The 19,281-nt window shown below is 45.4% G+C and overlaps 1 protein-coding gene across 2 annotated transcripts; it reads left to right on the top strand.

Moving 5' to 3' along the window:
• Window positions 1-205: 205 nt before the first annotated feature.
• On the top strand, window positions 206-17,715 carry LOC140421028 (tumor necrosis factor ligand superfamily member 10-like). 2 transcript variants are annotated; one of them, XM_072505323.1, is made up of 5 exons: window positions 207-431; window positions 4,053-4,202; window positions 9,810-9,855; window positions 10,852-10,932; window positions 15,417-17,715. In XM_072505323.1, exons 1-5 carry the CDS (start codon window positions 264-266, stop codon window positions 15,848-15,850), a joined length of 879 nt encoding a protein of 292 aa, XP_072361424.1. In that variant the 5' UTR covers window positions 207-263; the 3' UTR covers window positions 15,851-17,715. The 2 variants fall into 2 exon arrangements, with proteins under 2 accessions (XP_072361425.1, XP_072361424.1); XM_072505324.1 differs by lacking the exon at window positions 4,053-4,202 and having other exon boundaries at window positions 206-431.
• Window positions 17,716-19,281: the final 1,566 nt, after the last annotated feature.

The raw sequence follows: 19,281 nt of genomic DNA, 5'->3' as shown, positions 1-19,281 counted from the left end.
TTCAAAAGCTGTTAAATATTCGGTCTTTTTTAAACTTGCTGGTTGGTGTAGCCCGAGTTTGACTTTCGGAAGGACTTTAAACACTCAATGCCGAAACTCTGGGAGGGGTTGAGTCACCAGGTCGCTCCCCGTGCGGGAAACAAATCCAATCAAAGGTGGAGCAATGTTGGGCTCAGAGACGCCCCCTTTTGGCCCATTGGTCATTTCCCAGCTCGTCCCACCCAAAGAACCTTGCTGAAAATTCACAACATCAGGCAAACAAAATGTCCTCACTGCCGGCGGATTTCGATTACCAGAAACTGGGCGGAAAACCCGCGGCCGCCGAGAAGGGGAAATGGGGCATCGTAGTGCCGATTTTGGGATTTGTAGCTTTTGCAGAAATCTGTGTAACTTGCTACTTTTTCTGCTATTTCACTGATCAGATCGACCAGGTAAGGGCGGGAGCGAACTCCTGGCTTCTGTCAGATATACTCAATGCACTCGGGTGTGCGGGGCTGCCGTTTTTTATGTACAAACTATAAACTCAACGGTTGGGGGAAGCAAGTTTAATTAATTTATTTAAGATTGGGAGCAAGGCGCCAGATCAGGAGCAGGACATCGCAACAGCCAGACTGTCCCAGCACTCTGGTGATTTCCAGTTCGGAAGAGAGCTTGTTTTTAAAAAGATGTTTCCCCCCCCCAACTTTTTAATCCTGCCATAGACCCCTTTCAGAGTTTCTGCAAAGGAGTTATATTCGAAGTTAACTTGGCGAAAACGAAAGCAACAGCTTCACCAGTGCGTCTTGCTGAATGTTGGACGCCCCTGGAAGTGGGTGGGGTTGGGGGAATTCTGAAACCTCTTTTGGAGTGAATCATTCCGCAGACAAAACAACATTGTGGTGGCGCCGGACCAACCTGCCCCGACAACCCGAGTTAAAGAGCAATCCCCTGACACAAAACCATCCTGTCTGCGAGCTGAAATTCGCGTGGGCACCATGACAGCTCCAGTCATTCCGAAATTCACACCCAGGCTCAATTCTAGTCCGGACAATGGAATTCGCACAATTTCACTTATGTTAATTTCAGAATTCCACTTGGACACCGGTGCTATTCTGGTCTTTCCATTGAAACTCATCATGAAACGTGCCCACACGCCCCTCAGTTCCACAGTAAACTCATGTAACAGGGCATCATCTCCTGAAATCGTTCTTTTAAAACTAAATTTAGAGTACCCAATTGTTTTTTTTTCCCCAATTAAGAGGGAATTTGGCATGCCCAATCCACCTACACTGCACATCTTTTTGGGTTGTGGGGGTAAGACCCACTCACGTGCAAACTCCACACGGACAGTGACCTGGGCTGGGATCGAACCCGGGTCCTCGGTGCTGTGAGGCAGCAGTGCTAACCACTGTGCCACTGTTTCACCCTCTTATTCTTTTTTCCCCACATCCCACTTAATGTTTGAGATAATTTATTTTAGACAGCCCTGTCCAGGTATTTAAATATCCGGTAAACTAAAAGCACAACATTTTGGATTCTGAAAATCAAAAATAAAAACAGAAAATACTGGACAGACGCAGCAGAGTTCTGAAGAAGGCCAGACTAGCGGCCAGACCTGCTGAGGCTTGCTGGCATTTTCTGTTTTTATTTAAATATCCAGCACTAATTGGTATGACAGTTGATGAACTTTTATTTGCTGTTTTTTAAAAATCATTCCTTTCAGCTCGTACGTTCAAAGTCCTGGTTTTCATGGGCAGCACGGTGGCGCAGTGGTAGCACTGCAGTCCCACGGCGACGAGGTGCCAGGTTCAATCCCGGCTCTGGGTCACTGTCCGTGTGGAGTTTGCACATTCTCCCCGTGTTTGCGTGGGTTGCACCCCCACAACACAAAGATGTGCAGGCTAGGTGGATTGGCCACGCTAAATTGCCCCTTAATTGGAAAAAATGAATTGGCTACTCTAAATTTTTTTTTTTTAAAGTCCTGGTTTTCCCGTACCACCACAAGTTCTACAAAACAGGCTTCTTTTGAAAGTGTCAAATAAGTTCCAGTTGTTAAGAAAAAACTTACAATAGCTATTTTACCATTGAATCATTCCCCCCGTGCTGGTTAACATAGAACATACAGTGCAGAAGGAGGCCATTCGGCCCATCAAGTCTGCACCAACCCACTTAAGCCCTCACTTCCCCCCTATCCCTGTAATCCAATAACCCCTCCTAACCTTTTTTTGCTCACTAAGGGCAATTTATCATGGTCAATCTACCTAACCTGCATGTCTTTGGACTGTGGGAGGAAACCGGAGCACCCGGAGGAAACCCGCGCAGACACGGGGAGAACGTGCAGACTCCACACAGGCGTGCAGACTCCGCACAGTCCTCAGGTTCTGAGGAAAGAGTCAAAACGGCCTTCCAGATAAGCAGGTGAATTTGCCATTCATTTATGACCCAAAGAGTTTTTGATTGTTGATCAGAATATAAGGACTTGTGTTTACTTATTGAATCCATGTCACTATTTTTATTCCTATCTCTATCATGTTTTATTTTGTCAGATTATTTTTAATTTTTAAGTTCCTTTTCCTTTCTTCTGTTTGATCAGTGGAGAAAACTCCTTCAAATTTGAATTTATAAAGCACCCCATAATTCTTTCAGGACATTTTAAAGTTGTTGACATGTATTGAATTATTTAAATCAATAGCCGTTGCGCCAGCACTGTAGGGATTCTGTGTAGACACATACAGCGCCAAATTTGCACAAAGCAAAGTCCCATATAAAGCAATACGATGAAAGAGCAATCTTTTTTCTTTTGGTGTTTTTAATTCCCAGAAGAAAATTGTACGGTAACACAGCGGTTAGCACAGTTGCTTCGTCCCTCCAGGGTCCCAGGTTCGCGTCCCGGCTTGGGTTACTACCTGTGCGGAGTCTGCACGTTCTCCTCGTGTCTGCGTGGGCTTCCTCCGGGTGCTCCGATTTTCCTCCCACAGTCCAAACATGTGTAGGTTGGGTGGATTGGCCGTGTTAAATTGCCCTTAGTATCCAAAAAGATTGGTTGGGGTTACTGGAATAGGGTAGAGGTGTGGGCTTGGTAGGGTGCTCCTTCCAGGGGCGGGTGCAGACTCGATGGGCCGAATGGCCTTCTGCACTGTAAATTCTGTGACTGTGCAACTCTTTTGTTATTGACTGTGATCTTTCACATCCCATACTAGAGGACAGGGCCTTGATTTACTATCTGATACATAGGATGTACTTCAGATAAGGCCATGCTGCCTCAATATTGCGCTAAGGTATCAGTATGAATTATGTACTAAAGCACTAGAATGGGATTTGAACCCCAAATCTTCCGACACAGACTTGTTACACCTACCAGCTAAGCCAAGTTGGCACAGTGTTGGGCCACATCTGCTCGGAGGAGTGATTGATCTGGTGTATGTTTTTTCTGTTCGTGTGTCAGGACTTTGCTTTGCTTCTATTTGGAGCCTTCTCAACAGCATGACTAAAATTGGATACTCTTTAGGTTGTAAATTGACTTATCTGTGCTATGACGCAGTGCATTATTAAACCAACCAGGGCAAGCTTCACTTCTTCCTAACTTAGTTCACCAGCGGATGCGTGAAAATATCTCCAAGAAAGTATTTCTCTCCCCCCTTCACCAAAGATACAGTGGGTGGGTACGTATGTATTACCAGATGTGGGCCTGACCTAGGCTTTTGTTCAAGTTGTCGTTATGTGATCTCAGCAGGATAATGATGGAAGCAGTGTTGTTGGGCTAGGGGGAGGAAAATCATCTGTGGTTTCCCTCCTGAACAATACTTAGTGACTCCTTGGGAATTCACACTTGGTTAGTGAATGCATCGTGTAGCCATTTTGGCAAGTTGTCTATGATGCCTTTATTATTGAATAGTCAGTCAACATTCACCATTTGATTTTAGATTTAAAAGAATGGCTAACTGGGTGAGGTACCAGAGGGTCAGCAGGACCTCCCAGCACCAGCTATCTCCATCTTGAGAGGAGGCAAGAGGGAAGAACAACATAAAATAAAGCTAAGCATAGCAAATTAATAATTCCTATTTCATAAACAGATGCAGCAGAAATTGAACTCTGATAATTATCCAGGGCGCTGTCTCCAGTACATGAATTCCTACATTGATCATTTGGGAAAGGGTGAAGTGCCCGTTGAAGATTTTCTGTGTGATAGTTGGCTCAAGAATGTTCAGTTTCTAATAAACCAGGTAAATACTATTGATTTTCATCCTTGTTGTTAGAGCCCTTTTTTTATATTTAAAAGAAACTTTATCTTTGAAGCCACTTAACGTTAACTGTATTAATTTAATATTAAATGGCTAAAATGATATTAAAAATATAAGTTCCAAGGGGAGAAATACCAAAAATGTTTGTTTATATTGGGCCTTTGATGTAAAATGTCCCCAGGCACTTCATTGGTGCTGACGTGGGAAAGGTTTAGGAGGTTGGCCAAAAACCTGTTTTAAAAGGTGAGTTTTGAAAAAGTTACCGAAAATGAAGAGCGAGAGAGAGGCGCAGATAGTAGGACAAAAGTGGCTGAGGGCTCTGTTACCAGTGGCAGGGAAAAGGGAACAGAAGACCAGATTCTGAGAAATAGAGCATTATGAAGGTTATGTAAGACTGGAGAACATTTCAGAAAGAGAAGGGAGTGAGATATTGAATCCATATGTAAATGAGAATAGTGATTTTAAATTTGATGCAGTTGGACAGGAAATCTGTGTACATCAGTGAGAACAGAGTTGTTGGGCAGGGAGGACAGTGCAGGAGAGAATGGATGGCAGAGCTTTGGATAAAGTTGGAATTTGAATGTGGCAGATGACAGCCACATGATAAAATTGTGAGAAAATAGGTAGATGTGAGAAAAGGCTGGTAAACAGTGTCAGGAGCGGAGGAGTTTTAGAAACCAAGCGGGAAATTTTGCACTGATGGATAATGCATTATGACGGATAGACATTTGTTTCATATCTTTAATCACCAAGAATTATAAATTCCCATTAGAACATTACAAAGTGAATGTAGCGTATGTTAACATTGTAAGTTTCTAAAAATATATTGCAATGATATAAAATCATTTGTTTTGTGAATGCAGGTTTAATTGAAGATAGCGTATTAGTAACACTGCTTAATTCATCAAAAATACATTACTGAACCATTGTCTGAAGATGCCAAATACACTGGAGTTAGTTCAATATAATAGAATTCAAGATAAAAATTAGGGCTGATTTTCAGTTGCTGTCTCTGACATGTTCTGACATGCTCCTCACTGAACCATTATTGGTCAGTTGGCTTGATAGTGAGGGATATGTCAGGCAATAAGGTAAGCTGGTGGTGGAGTACGTTTATGCTGCTGCTAATGGACCACTGCACCTTATGGATCTCTTCTGAATTCACCTCGCTTAACACTGTTCTTATGCCATTTGTGCAGATGTCTGTCTGTTCAGAGCCTGTGGGTTCTGAACCGTGACATGTTTGTGTGTTGACATGGCTCTTGCCTGTCTGTTCATCAAATATATCAGTCTGAAATCACAAGGTAATTATCAGTAAGGAAAGCCATTCAACCCATTTTAATTCATCCATCCAGACAAATTTCAAAGTTTATGCTGAGTAACACCCGTGATGAAATTGAGTTCTTTCTGTCCAGTCTGGTCTCAATCAAAAGGCTGAGTTCGGATTATAGATATTTTACCCGGCTTGCAAGCTCCACTCACTCTGATAAAAAGGCAGGAGACAACATGTCTCTTAACTTCCAGAGCGAGTGAGACAAAGGGAGGCAACACGTATGGTCTCATATACATTCATGCAGTATCAAGTTCCACATACACGAACACAAGATTCTTATAGGTACTTTTCCCACATTCCTTGACCTGGCCATATAATCTAATCTTCACTGCCACTGATCCTGATATGATGTGGAGATGCCGGCGTTGGACTGGGGTGAGCACAGTACGAAGTCTTACAACACCAGGTTAAAGTCCAACAGGTTTGTTTCGATGTCACTAGCTTTCGGAGCGCTGCTCCTTCCTCAGGTGAATGAAGAGGTCTGTTCCAGAAACACATATATAGACAAATTCAAAGATGCCAAACAATGCTTGGAATGCGAGCATTAGCAGGTGATTAAATCTTTACAGATCCAGAGATGGGGTAACCCCAGGTTAAAGAGGTGTGAATTGTACCAAGCCAGGACAGTTGGTAGGATTTCGCAGGCCAGATGGTGGGGGATGAATGTAATGCGACATGAATCCCAGGTCCCGGTTGAGGCCGCACTCATGTGTGCGGAACTTGGCTATAAGTTTCTGCTCGGCGATTCTGCGTTGTCGCGGGTCCTGAAGGCCGCCTTGGAGAACGCTTACCCGGAGATCAGAGGCTGAATGCCCTTGACTGCTGAAGTGTTCCCCGACTGGAAGGGAACATTCCTGCCTGGTGATTGTTGCGCGATGTCCGTTCATTCGTTGTCGCAGCGTCTGCATGGTCTCGCCAATGTACCACGCTTCGGGACATCCTTTCCTGCAGCGTATGAGGTAGACAACGTTGGCCGAGTTGCACGAGTATGTACCGCGTACCTGGTGGGTGGTGTTCACACGTGTAATAGTGGTATCCATGTCGATGATCTGGCACGTCTTGCAGAGATTGCCATGACAGGATTGTGTGGTGTCGTGGTCACTGTTCTGAAGACTGGGTAGTTTGCTGCAAACAATGGTTAGTTTGAGGTTGCGCGGTTGTTTGAAGGCAAGTAGTGGGGGTGTGGGGATGACCTTGGCAAGATGTTCATCGTCATCAATGACTTGTTGAAGGCTGTGAAGAAGATGACGTAGTTTCTCCGCTCTGGGGAAGTACTGGACGACGAAGGGTATTCTGTCGGTTGTGTGTTTGTCTTCTGAGGAGGTCGGTCCGGTTTTTCGCTGTGGCGCGTTGGAACTGTCGATCGATGAGTCGAGTGCCATATCTGCCATACCGAGAGATCTGCGGTGCGGCAACCGAAGAGGAAAGAGTCGAATTGGACCCCTCCGGAAGGCCGCTGCCTTAGACTCGACATGTATGCTCAAGCCGTCAGGAGTCGCGTCAATGCCAGATTCATCAGTCGCATTCACAAGACAGCCCCGAACGTCACCCAAGCACAACGCAATGCCATCCGCGCTCTCAAGACCAACCACAGCATCGTCATCAAACCAGCAGACAAAGGGGGGGCCACTGTCGTACTGAACAGAACGGACTACTGCAAAGAAGTATACCGACAACTGAACAACCAAGAACACTACAGACAGTTACCCGCAGATCCGACCAAGGAACACATCCGCCAACTTAACAGACTGATCAAGACCTTGGATCCAGATCTTCAGAGCACCCTACGTGCTCTCATCCCACGTACTCCCCGCATTGGAGATCTCTACTGCCTCCCGAAAATACATAAGGCCAACACACCAGGCCGCCCTATCGTTTCAGGCAATGGGACCCTGTGTGAGAACCTCTCTGGCTACATCGAGGGCATCTTGAAACCCATCGTACAAGGTACACCCAGCTTCTGTCGCGACACGACGGACTTCCTACAGAAACTCAGCACCCATGGACCAGTTGAACCAGGAACATTCCTCGTCACAATGGACGTCTCGGCACTCTACACCAGCATCCCCCATGACGACGGCATTGCTGCAACAGCCTCAGTACTCAACACCGACAACTGCCAATCTCCAGACGCAATTCTGCAACTCATCCGCTTCACTCTGGATCACAACGTCTTCACCTTCGACAACAAGTTCTTCATCCAGACGCACGGAACAGCCATGGGGACCAAATTCGCACCCCAATACGCCAACATCTTCATGCACAAGTTTGAACAGGACCTACTCACCGCACAGGACCTTCAACCGATGTTATACACCAGATACATCGATGACATTTTTTTCCTTTGGACCCACGGCGAAGAATCACTGAAACGACTACACGATGACATTAATAAGTTCCATCCAACCATCAGACTCACCATGGACTACTCTCCAAAATCAGTTGCATTCTTGGACACACTCGTCTCCATCAAGGACGGTCACCTCAGCACTTCGCTTTACCGCAAACCTACGGATAACCTCATGATGCTCCACTTCTCCAGCTTCCACCCTAAACACATTAAAGAAGCCATCCCCTATGGACAAGCGCTCCGTATACACAGGATCTGCTCAGACGAGGAGGAGCGTAACAGACATCTACAGACGTTGAAAGATGCCCTCGTACGAACGGGATATGGCACTCGACTCATCGATCGGCAGTTCCAATGCGCCACAGCGAAAAACCGGACCGACCTCCTCAGAAGACAAACATGGGACACAACCGACAGAATACCCTTCGTCGTCCAGTACTTCCCCGGAGCGGAGAAACTACGTCATCTTCTTCACAGCCTTCAACACGTCATTGATGACGATGAACATCTTGCCAAGGTCATCCCCACACCCCCACTACTTGCCTTCAAACAACCACGCAACCTCAAACTAACCATTGTTTGCAGCAAACTACCCAGTCTTCAGAACAGTGACCACGACACCACACAACCCTGTCATGGCAATCTCTGCAAGACGTGCCAGATCATCGACATGGATACCACTATTACACGTGAGAACACCACCCACCAGGTACGCGGTACATACTCGTGCGACTCGGCCAACGTTGTCTACCTCATACGCTGCAGGAAAGGACGTCCCGAAGCGTGGTACATTGGCGAGACCATGCAGACGCTGCGACAACGAATGAACGGACATCGCGCAACAATCACCAGGCAGGAATGTTCCCTTCCAGTCGGGGAACGCTTCAGCAGTCAAGGGCATTCAGCCTCTGATCTCCGGGTAAGCGTTCTCCAAGGCGGCCTTCAGGACCCGCGACAACGCAGAATCGCCGAGCAGAAACTTATAGCCAAGTTCCGCACACGTGAGTGCGGCCTCAACCGGGACCTGGGATTCATGTCGCATTACATTCATTCCCCACCATCTGGCCTGCGAAATCCTACCAACTGTCCTGGCTTGGTACAATTCACACCTCTTTAACCTGGGGTTACCCCATCTCTGGATCTGTAAAGATTTAATCACCTGCTAATGCTCGCATTCCAAGCATTGTTTGGCATCTTTGAATTTGTCTATATATATGTTTCTGGAACAGACCTCTTCATTCACCTGAGGAAGGAGCAGCGCTCCGAAAGCTAGTGACATCGAAACAAACCTGTTGGACTTTAACCTGGTGTTGTAAGACTTCGTACTGTACTGATCCCGATAGGCCAATTACACATTCCTTCCCTAGGGCCTCTTTCTCCCAGCATCCTTTGCAGCATCTTTTGTGTAATAGCTACCCATCCCCCTCTCGCCATGCTTTGCCCATCTCTTTGTTCACTCCCTGCAACCCGAATTAATGTCTATAATGCCCTATCCTATTTCTCTGCTTTCCTATATTGGGTATACTTCTACACTATCCTAACTGGTCATCCCAGTCTAATGCTCTTTTCTTTAGTTCAATTCCTCACCGTAACAATGCATGTCCTTTCTTTGAAGCATCTGTTGTTCTGTGCAAAGTGAACTTTATGTACTCTTGAATTAAATATAAATTGAAGTCATTTTTTCAGAATAACCTGAGTTGGTCCAGTAAGGTAAAAACTACTGCACATCATCACATGAATGAAAATAGCCAGGTACCTTCGCTCTGCTGAGCCCTTTAGTCAAGTCCCCCAAGCAGACAGTTAATTATTTAATAAAAGTTAAGATAAATCACCTTTTTCTTTATTTGTGTACGCTTTGCAATATATAATTTTCTGAACATGTTTTTTGCATTTCATTATTTTTCAGCGTCTGCAATCTGATGTGAGAAATTTAATATACAAGGAATTGAAAGGTGAGGTTTACTGAAATAGAGACATGGGTCGGAATTCTCTTTCTCCCCACCCCCCCACGCCGGGTGGGAGAATCGCCAGCGTGCCGCGCGAGTCCTGCCATGCCGCCCCGACACCCGCACGCGATTCTCCCAACGCCCCCAGACCAGCGCCACGAGAATCACGCCTGGCCGCTTGGAGAATCGCCGCTCGCCATTTGCAAAAGGCGCGTGGGCCGAGCGGCCGCCCCAACACGACAGATTCCCGCCGGCGCCATCCATACCTGGTCGGGGGGGGGGGGGGGGGGCCTCCGATGGGGTCTGGCCTGCGATCGGTACTCACCGATCGGCGGGCCGGCCTCTCTAAAGGAGGACCTCCTTTCCTCCGCCGCCCCGCAAGATCCATCCGCGATCTTCTTGCGGGCCGGCCTCGGGGAGGACGGCAACCGCGCATGCGCGGGTGATGTCATTTACGCGACGCCGGCCACGTCATTGCGTAAAATACGCAACGCCGCTCCTAGCTCCCAGGGGGTGGGAGAATAGGGGGCTGGGAGTGGGCTCCGACGCCGGAGTGAAACACTCCGGTTTTCGCTCCGGAGTCGGGACTTTGTCTCCATTTCGGAGAATTGCGCCTATGGTTATTCACTTTAATTTTGAAGGTGTCCGGTAGACTGTCAGGCAATCTATTTGAGATGTACAATGCAGCAAAGGATTAGACAGCAGAAGTCTGGGCTTCATCTGTTTCTTTTCCCTACCCATTTAAAGAAATCCTCTGAGTATGCCTAACATCAGAACTGGATCAACTTTCTCTTCTTTGTCTATGCTTAGAGGGCCTTGCTCTGCCAGGGTTATCCCACTATTAAGCTGAGAGTTGGAGTTCCCCATTTTTTGAGAGAGCACCAAATAGCTATTCTGATGAATAATATATTAATTGTCAACACGTTGCTGAGTTGCCAAAAAAGATTGGCAGTAATTGTATTAAGTTAGATTCAGAGACTTTAACAGTTTCTTTTCTTGTAGCGCACAATGCAACATTCCTGGGTGCTGACAAACCAGCTATCCATTTAATTGCCCAGCAAAGAAACAAGCCTCCAAAGAATGGTAAGCAATACTTTGCATTAAACAATTCCATCGCATTCATGGAAAAATCTAATTCATTTTTCAACCAAAATATACAACTCAATACTTTCACTTCCTACATTTACTGATCTGAACAAACTGAATATGATATTCGCCATGTCATTTTCAGGCAAATTTCCCATCATTGGTTACATTAATTCCAATTAAAAGTACAAACGGTTATATAATTTTATAGTCTCTTTGGAGTTTTAAAGTTCCTCAATTTTACAAAAGATTTATTTACTAGGGATAGGGTGACAATGAAATTCCATTTGTTTTTTCACTTCTAGACTCTGAGGCTAGAGTGATGGGATATACGTTTTCTTTCTGTGCTAGCTAAGGGTCATTTGTGAAATTTCCTAGTGAGTGTGAGCCTACATTAAAACCCCAAATTTGGCATAACATTGCCCCTTTATTGGTAATCCCACTCAGAAATACCAGGAGGATGTCTGCTGTGAAAAATGCTAAATACAGGTGCAGGAGTACTCTTTTCAAGGTTGGCGTTAAGGCAATTAGAGCACAAATTACTATCTATATGGCCAAATAAGAGGCATGTACTACTCCAAGTGTCAGGTGATAGTTCTTAGATCCTCCTTTAGCCTGGGATTTCAAACACTATGCCACACTTCATTTAAAGACCAAGCTCCCTGTTTAAAACTGCTGTGACATAATGGTTTTCTCAGCAATGTTTGAGGGGCTGTGTCCACTCTTGGTAGAAATCTAAACCTAAGTCCATCTATAACCTGCATTTGGTGGCAGTTTCATGCAAAGGATCATAATTTTCCATTCTGCCTGAGAATCATAGACACCCTGGGCTGGATTCTCCAATTCTGGGACTATGTCCCCTCGCCGGCGTGGGAACGGTGGCGTTTTACACCGATTCCCCGTTTTGCTGGAGGCTAGCAGGGAGGCAGCGTAAAGCAGCCTTTTCTAGCTGCCGATACGTCTCGGAGAATTGGCGGGTTCGTGGCCACGCATGCACACAGCGACGGCCTGCAGTGGCCGCGGCGTACTTCGTGGTGGAGGACGCTCGCAGACCAATCCCACTGAATCGCACCCCCCCCCCCCCCCTTTCAGCCGGTTCACGCGCCCCGGAACGCCCACCACAGTGCCCCCAGCCCCGAATATGTCCCCGCTACCCGCAGATCGTCCCTCCCCAGACTGTGGTGGCGCTGGACTGAGTCCGCAGCCGCCAAGCCGAGTTCCCGACAGATGAGACCACACGTGTCCCATGCCGTCGGGAACTCAGCCGGTCGGGGGCGGAGCAGCGAAGGGCGGACCTCAAGCAATGGCCTGAGGCTGTCAATACGTGGCATGGCGTACTCTGAGTACGCCACTTTGGAGGAGGCAGAGCATTGCGGAAGCGGCGCCGCCCCCAATTTCATAAGGAATTTGGATTCTCCGGCCGTTCGCCGAACCCGGAGAATTCAACTCTATGTTTCCCCCACCAAAGCTGAATTGCACCAGTTTTACGATCCCCTTGCAGTCGTAAGGTGGGATGCAATTCAGTGTTCCATGGCATGCAAATTTGTGTGTGGCGTGGAATATGAGAAATTCCCAGGGAATCCAGCTATCGGGCCGCCGCCATGAGCAGGTGGCCCGATAGCGAAGTCCCGTGGCCTAAGTGGTAAAACCCCAATGTTTGTAAACATTGACCACATCAAAGAGAAGTAAGTGCAGTGAAATCACATGCTTGAGTGATTGGAATGCACTTAGTGCACTTGGAATGCACTTAGTGCACGTACATCTCTTTGGCGTGGTCCCATTGCCGCGATGCCCGATACTCCATCCCATCGGGGACCATTCTCCCGGGAGGGAGAATCTAGCCCCTTATCTTTAGACAAGGTAGTCAGACTGTCAGTGATTCCCTCATTTCCTCTTGCTTTTGTTGGAGGGTTAAAACTGGAGGTGGTTTTCTCTCAACATTCACAAACATTAAAACAGGTTCCTCTGTTAAAAGAATAGACCCCACAGTATTATGGGTTTTCTTTAACATTACAAATACGGACATTCCTTTTTCACTTCAGTTCTGGCTTTCTCCAGTGATTGAAGCCACTTGTAAATTCGAGACAAAAAGAAGAGCACATAAGAAGAGTTGAAAAAGGAAAGATGATGATATTAAAGCTGCTTGGCTAACCTCTGTGGCTCACATATCAGCTAAAGTTTGATCACTTATGTTATTATCTATGGCACGGAGGTCTTGTGTGGTTCAATAGGTAGCACCTTTACCTCCTAGGCTAGAAGCTCTGGGTTCAATTCCCACTTCAGGAGGCCTGTTCGTAATGCAATCAGACAGATTGATTATCAGCCAATAAATCCTTCCAAACGCTTGATGGCAGGTATTAAGAGCAGGAGAGTTTCCAGGTCAGCCAGACTTAAGAAGGTAAACCTCTGCAATACTTTGCCAGGCACAATCACAATCCAGTGGAGGTCCAGGGCTGTCAATACCTTCCTAGGTATTGGACAAGGAGGAAGATCTATGGTACCAGGTAAATTCTCAGTTAGATTCTGGATTGAAAATCTAAGACTTGGGATGTCTTCAGTGTTGATGGCTCTAAAGAGTTGTTCAGGCATATGCAGGATGTACTAATCGTTCCCACACTGAGACAGATTTGGCTAGAGCACTGTTACATTCTAACAGAAAAAGATTGGCAAGATGCCTGAGAACTTAAAATCTGTGTTCCAAAAGTTGTAGATCTGCATTTCTAATCTGTCACATTCCTGTGACCTGCTTCTGTGTCACCTCTAAGTGTCACCTCTAAGTAATATATAAAAAGCCATAGGCCTCCAGGAGCACACAATACTGAATACAGACTTTGGGCAGTTTTTAAATTGACCCAATGTTTACGTAGGAGCAGGAGATGAAGGGATGTGGGACTAGGGTGCGTCAGTGTGAGTAGGACTGCTTGCATCGCATGGCTGGTAATTGCTGACATGGGACTGGTTGAGCTGACTGACTTGTTCCCGTGTTATAATTAATTATTCTAATTATTTATTTTGCACTTAGACTTTGAAGTTTAAAGGGGACACATCCCCATGCATTAGCATAAAATTACAATATATAGACCCAAATTTTGCTTTGCTAACAACAGTAGGCCGCCAGCAAACACAGGACAAATGATTGACCTTGTACCGGGCATAGTTTTAAAATTTGCAAATGATACAAAACCTGGAAGCATTATGAACTGTGAGGAGGATAGTGTTGAACTTCAAAAGAACACATTATTAGACTGGGCAGATGAAATTGAATGCAGAGGAGTGTGAAGGAAGAATGTGGAGAGACATTATAAAACAGAGGGTACAATTCCAAAAAGCATGGTGGTGCAGAGGACCTGGGTGTACATGTGCATAAGTCAATGAAGGTGACAGGACAGGTTGAGAGAGAAGTTAATGAATCCTCCAGCATCCTCTGCTTTATTAATAGGGGCATACAATATAAAAGCAAGGAAGTTATATAAAACCTGTTTCGAACACTGGTTCCGCCTCAATTAGAGTTTGGAGAGAGTGCAGAAAAGATTCATGAGAATTATCCTACGGATGAGGAACTTCCGTTAGGTCGGTAAATTGGAGAAGTTGGGTCTGTTTTCTTTGGAAGTAAAGAAAGTTGAGAGGAGATTTGATAGAGGTTTTCAAATTCATGAGGGTTCTACACAGTAGATAGTGAGAAACTGTTTCCATTGGTGGGAGGAGGATCAGGAAAAAGAGGGCACAGATTTCAGATAATTGGCAAAAGAAGCAGTGGCGACACGAGCAGAAAAAGTGGTTAGGATCTGGAAAGCGTTTCCTGAGTGGTGGAGGCAGGTTTAATTGAGGCATTCATGAGGGAATTGGATTGTTATGATAAAGGAAGAATGCAGGATTATGGGGAGAAGGTGGGGGGGATGACACTAGGTACTTTGCTCCCATGCAGAGCTAGCGCAGACCTAAAAGACTAAATGGCCTCCTTCCATGCTGTAATAATTGTGTGTGGAGTCTCAATCATTCAGAAGAAAATTCATGCTTTATTTTAGTTCTTCTGCTTTTCTCTTTTATCTCTTCCTTAATCTGGAGTGCAAGCTCCAATCTTTATTTTGCTTCCTGTACAATGATTTACATGTAATTTATATTCCGTTTTTTAACTTCCAAGATTGCAGTCTGCATGGCTCAGTGGGGATCCTTCCATCTGATTGGTTGAAGAGTCTTTATGTTACAGACACTACTGATCTCCTGTAGGTGGCACACATTGGATCAGATGGCAGATGACTGGGCATCTCCACTGACAAGTTAGCCAACGTCCCTGTGCATCGGTACACAAAGTGAATGCGAATGCTGTTTGCAGCAAATTCCGGGCCATTGTTGCCTGATGCAATGCCCATGTCTTTTTAGGATTGTGCACCTTCTGACTTGTGAGCAATATCACAGGAGAGTTTTTGATATAATTTCTTTAAAGATATGTTTAACTTAATATTTTGAAATTTTCTTGGCAGTACCATCTTACTTTACTCGGGTAAATGGACGTGATGTACTCTACTGGAATGACGTAAAAGGATTTGCAGTGCATCAGGGTGCCATAAAATACCATCGTGGAGAAATTACCATTCCCAAAGATGGTATCTACTACATATACTCCCATGTTTATTTCTGGCATGTACAGAAACCAGATGGAGAGGATCAGCAATACAATCTCTTTCTGCAGTACCTTTACAAGATGGCCATGAATTATTACGAGCCTATTCTTTTAACTAAAGCTATTTTCACCAAATGTTGGTCAAAAGAATCCAAGTTTGATGTGTACACAAGTTTTCAAGGAGCCGCCTTTGAACTGCAGCAAGGGGACAAACTATTCATAAAAGTAACAAATGCAAGTGCTGTAAATGTTAATGAGGGGGCAACATATTTTGGTGCTTTCATGATTTTTTAGATGTGATGGTTAAACCTGTGATGACCTCAGTCTAAACTGAAATTCTGAAGAACAGCTGATATTAAATTTGTTCAGTAAGTTTAAGAATCAGTTATGGGCTGGGATTTTCCGGCCCTTCCCACAGTCGGGATATTCTTGTCCTGCCGAGGCCGAGCCCCCCCCCCCCCCCCCCCCCCCCCCCCCCCCCCACCTTGCGGCGGCTTCTCTGGCGGTGTAGCCGGCAAGCAATGCAAATGGCCATTGACTTTGGTGGGACCGGAAGATCCCACCAGTGGCCAATGGCAAACCGCCTCCACCGCTGGAAAACAGCCGGGGCGGGGGAAGTGGAGGAAATAACCGGCCATGGTGTCAGATCGGCCATATCCCAAAAACGTATGATTACATCCTCATAGAAATGGGCACAATATTTAAAAAATTAATATCCCACTCAAAGATTTCCCCTGTTGCCAGTAGCAAAATTATCAATGTGAATATAAGGAACACATTTACACTTTGACTACAAATGGCACACGGAAGAAAACTTCCCTCTAAAGTTACTCCCAGATTTGGAGTCACGTACACTGGACATATCTAAATCTGACAAAAGTACATGGGCTGAGTCCATTGATCTGTTGTCAAATAATGGACCACCTTCAGTTTATAAATGAAGTAGTGAACAATGAGTGTTGGAAGTGACCTGTAGGTGAGTTAGTACCCATGACAGAGAGGCGTCTTGATATATTGTGTGGGACGATTTCCCCAGATTGTGCATTTACCAGCACTTAATTAAGTACAGCCCCTGCATATTTATACTGACAAAGCCACTGCCAAAACCAGAGACACTGCTTTTGTTCAATTCTCTGACTGCATTAGCATTTAGAATTTGAGTCCATTTTCTTGAAGCTTTTGTTGAAGATAGTGAACAGGCAAGCTTGTAGGTTAGAAATCTCCTGTTTGTTCATTGTGTCCAAAAATGAAAGCCATTTGAATATAAATGGATAGGATCCATGGTTAAATAAAAATCAACATGTTTTATCTCCCGAGCAGGAGATCTGTCACAGGTGCTGTGGCACATTTTGAGTTTTTGTTTCATAGAATCCCCAAAGTGTGGAAGCAGGCCATTCATGTCTGCACCTACCATCTGAAAGAGCACCCTACCCAGGCCCACCTGGCCCTGGTGAACCGTAACATAACCTGTATATCCCTAGACAATAAAGGGAAATTTAGTGTGGCCCATACACCTTACCTGCACATCTTTGGGCTGTGGAAGGAAACCGGAGCATCCGGAGGAAACCCATGTAGACACAGGGAGAAAGTGCAAACTCCACACAGACAGTTAACAGAGGTCGGAATCAAACCCGGGTCCCTGCCACTGTGAGGAAGTAGTGCTGACCACTGTGCCACCATGTTGCTTCATTGTATAGAAATATAAACTGGTGGAATGGAGATCTTAATTGCTGCAGTTTGCCACGAGGAAAACATCTATATTTGGCTCCCGCACACGGGAGGGAGAGAAGATATTTAGGAAGAATAAAATTGGAGGGAAGATACCTGCAGGCTGAAATGATTTGAGATTAACATTGTGGAAAGCGGGCACCTGTTTACAGGGTGAGGTCTCTGCCAAAGGCAATAAATGATCAGTTTATTTTTATTGAAAATCTGCTTATGTAAAATTGAGCTTAATGCTAATCTAGTTGTTCTTTGCATCATATTTATCAGAATAATTCTGGCCTTGTTGACTGAAAACAATACACTATAAAGGGGTTATTTGGATACCTGTGTGTTAAAAAAATTGCTCTGCTTTGAAACATGAATAGTGTTTTGACATGTGAGTACTGTAATCATAAATGTCAAAATTAAAGGTCTGCGGAATCTTTAAAGCTAAATCTGATATAATACCATTTGTCTATGGAACATAGAATCATAGAATTTACAATGTAGAAGGTGGCCATTCGGCCCATTGAGTCTGCACCTGCCCTTGGAAAGAGCACCCCACTTAAGCCAACACCTCCACCCTACCCCCGTACCCCCACCTACCCTTTTTGGACACTAAGGGCAATATAGCATGACCAATCCATCTAACCTGCACATACTCTGAATAAGTAAAACAAAATCATAATCCAGTCGTCTCTGCATTTAGCGTAGCAATTCTCAGAAATTTGGTGTTAGTGGTTGGCAGCAATGTAAATCAAAAGTGCTAGAAATACTCAGCAGGTCTGGCAGTATTTGTGGTGAAAGAAACAGAGTTATCATTTCGAGTCGAATATGACTTCTTCAGTGGCAAGCAGCATTGGCTTGAGGCACAATCCACATACTGGGTCTGTGGAAGTAGCAGACATGTGAGGGGCCAAATAGCCATTTGTCATTCTTTTATGTTCTTACTGACCCCCATCCATGTTTTTGTTATTTTCACTTAATTGCTCCAAAGTTACGCATGCTGGTTTCCTAAGCTCCATCCTTCTCAAATATCTAACTCACTTTCTTACCATCTGCCATCTCCATTTCAAACTTCACTGGCTCCCTATTTTCCAACACGTTTATTTTTAAATCCTATCTTTGCTTAAGAATCCCTTCATGCATTGCTCATCTTCTTTGCAACCTCCTCCTACCCTGCAGCTCAAATTCTTTAGGCCTCTGGTGCCAAATTTTCATCTGGATGCAGAGCCGTGTTTCCCTGCACAAATGAACACTTTCTTTTGGAGGCAATCCAATTTTCCTCCACATTCCCATATTTCTGTGGCCTTTTTCCGGGTCAAGGTTGCCTAGTTTGCAAAACATACACCGAGCCCCACTGAGGTCATGTTCCCCATTTTAAATGGGGGATGACAATTGGATTTCCTCGCACACAGCTTGGAGATACAGGGTTTCGGAAGTCCATTAAAAGCATACTAGGTCCGAGAGTTTATGACGGATGGCACAGTGGTTAGCACTGATGCTTCACAGCTCCAGAGTGCCAGGTTGGATTCCTGGCTTGGGTCACTGACTGTGCGGAGTCTGCACGTTCTCTCCGTGTCTGCGTGGGTTTCCTCCGGGTGCTCCGGTCAGAACTCCCACAGTCCAAAGATGTGCAGCTTAAGTGAATTGACCATGCTAAATTGCCCTTAGAGTCCAAAAAAAGGTTAGGTGGGGTTTGCTGGGTTGCAAGGATAGGATGGAGGTGTGGGCTTACGTAGAGTGCTCTTTCCAAGGGCCAGTGCAGACTCGATGGGCCGAATGGCCTTCTTCTGCACTAAATTCTATGATCCTATGAGGAAAATGGAAAGCCAGCTGGTTAGTTGGCTTCTGTTGGCTCTGTTGTGTTTTTGTGCTGTGGCTTAATTGGACTGACTCGTCTGGCTGTTTAAATAAAACACCCTGCTTCTTAAAGTAAAAAGGGTGGCACAATGGTAAGCACTGCTGACTCTCAGCACCAGGGACACGCGTTCAATTCTGGCATCAGGTGACTGGAGTTT

This window comes from Scyliorhinus torazame, chromosome 5 (assembly GCF_047496885.1).
Source record: "Scyliorhinus torazame isolate Kashiwa2021f chromosome 5, sScyTor2.1, whole genome shotgun sequence".
NCBI lineage: Eukaryota > Metazoa > Chordata > Chondrichthyes > Carcharhiniformes > Scyliorhinidae > Scyliorhinus > Scyliorhinus torazame.
Note: the sequence above shows the minus strand (reverse complement) of the source record. Positions and strands in the feature narration are given on the sequence as shown.

Excerpts from the sequence above, each read along its gene's own strand:
- LOC140421028 (XM_072505323.1), top strand. The coding sequence starts at position 264 with ATGTCCTCACTGCCGGCGGATTTCGATTACCAGAAACTGGGCGGAAAA. Across the intron at positions 9,856-10,851 it reads AATATACAAGGAATTGAAAG|CGCACAATGCAACATTCCTG; the intron begins GTGAGGTTTACT and ends CTTTTCTTGTAG. Across the intron at positions 10,933-15,416 it reads AAACAAGCCTCCAAAGAATG|TACCATCTTACTTTACTCGG; the intron begins GTAAGCAATACT and ends TTTTCTTGGCAG.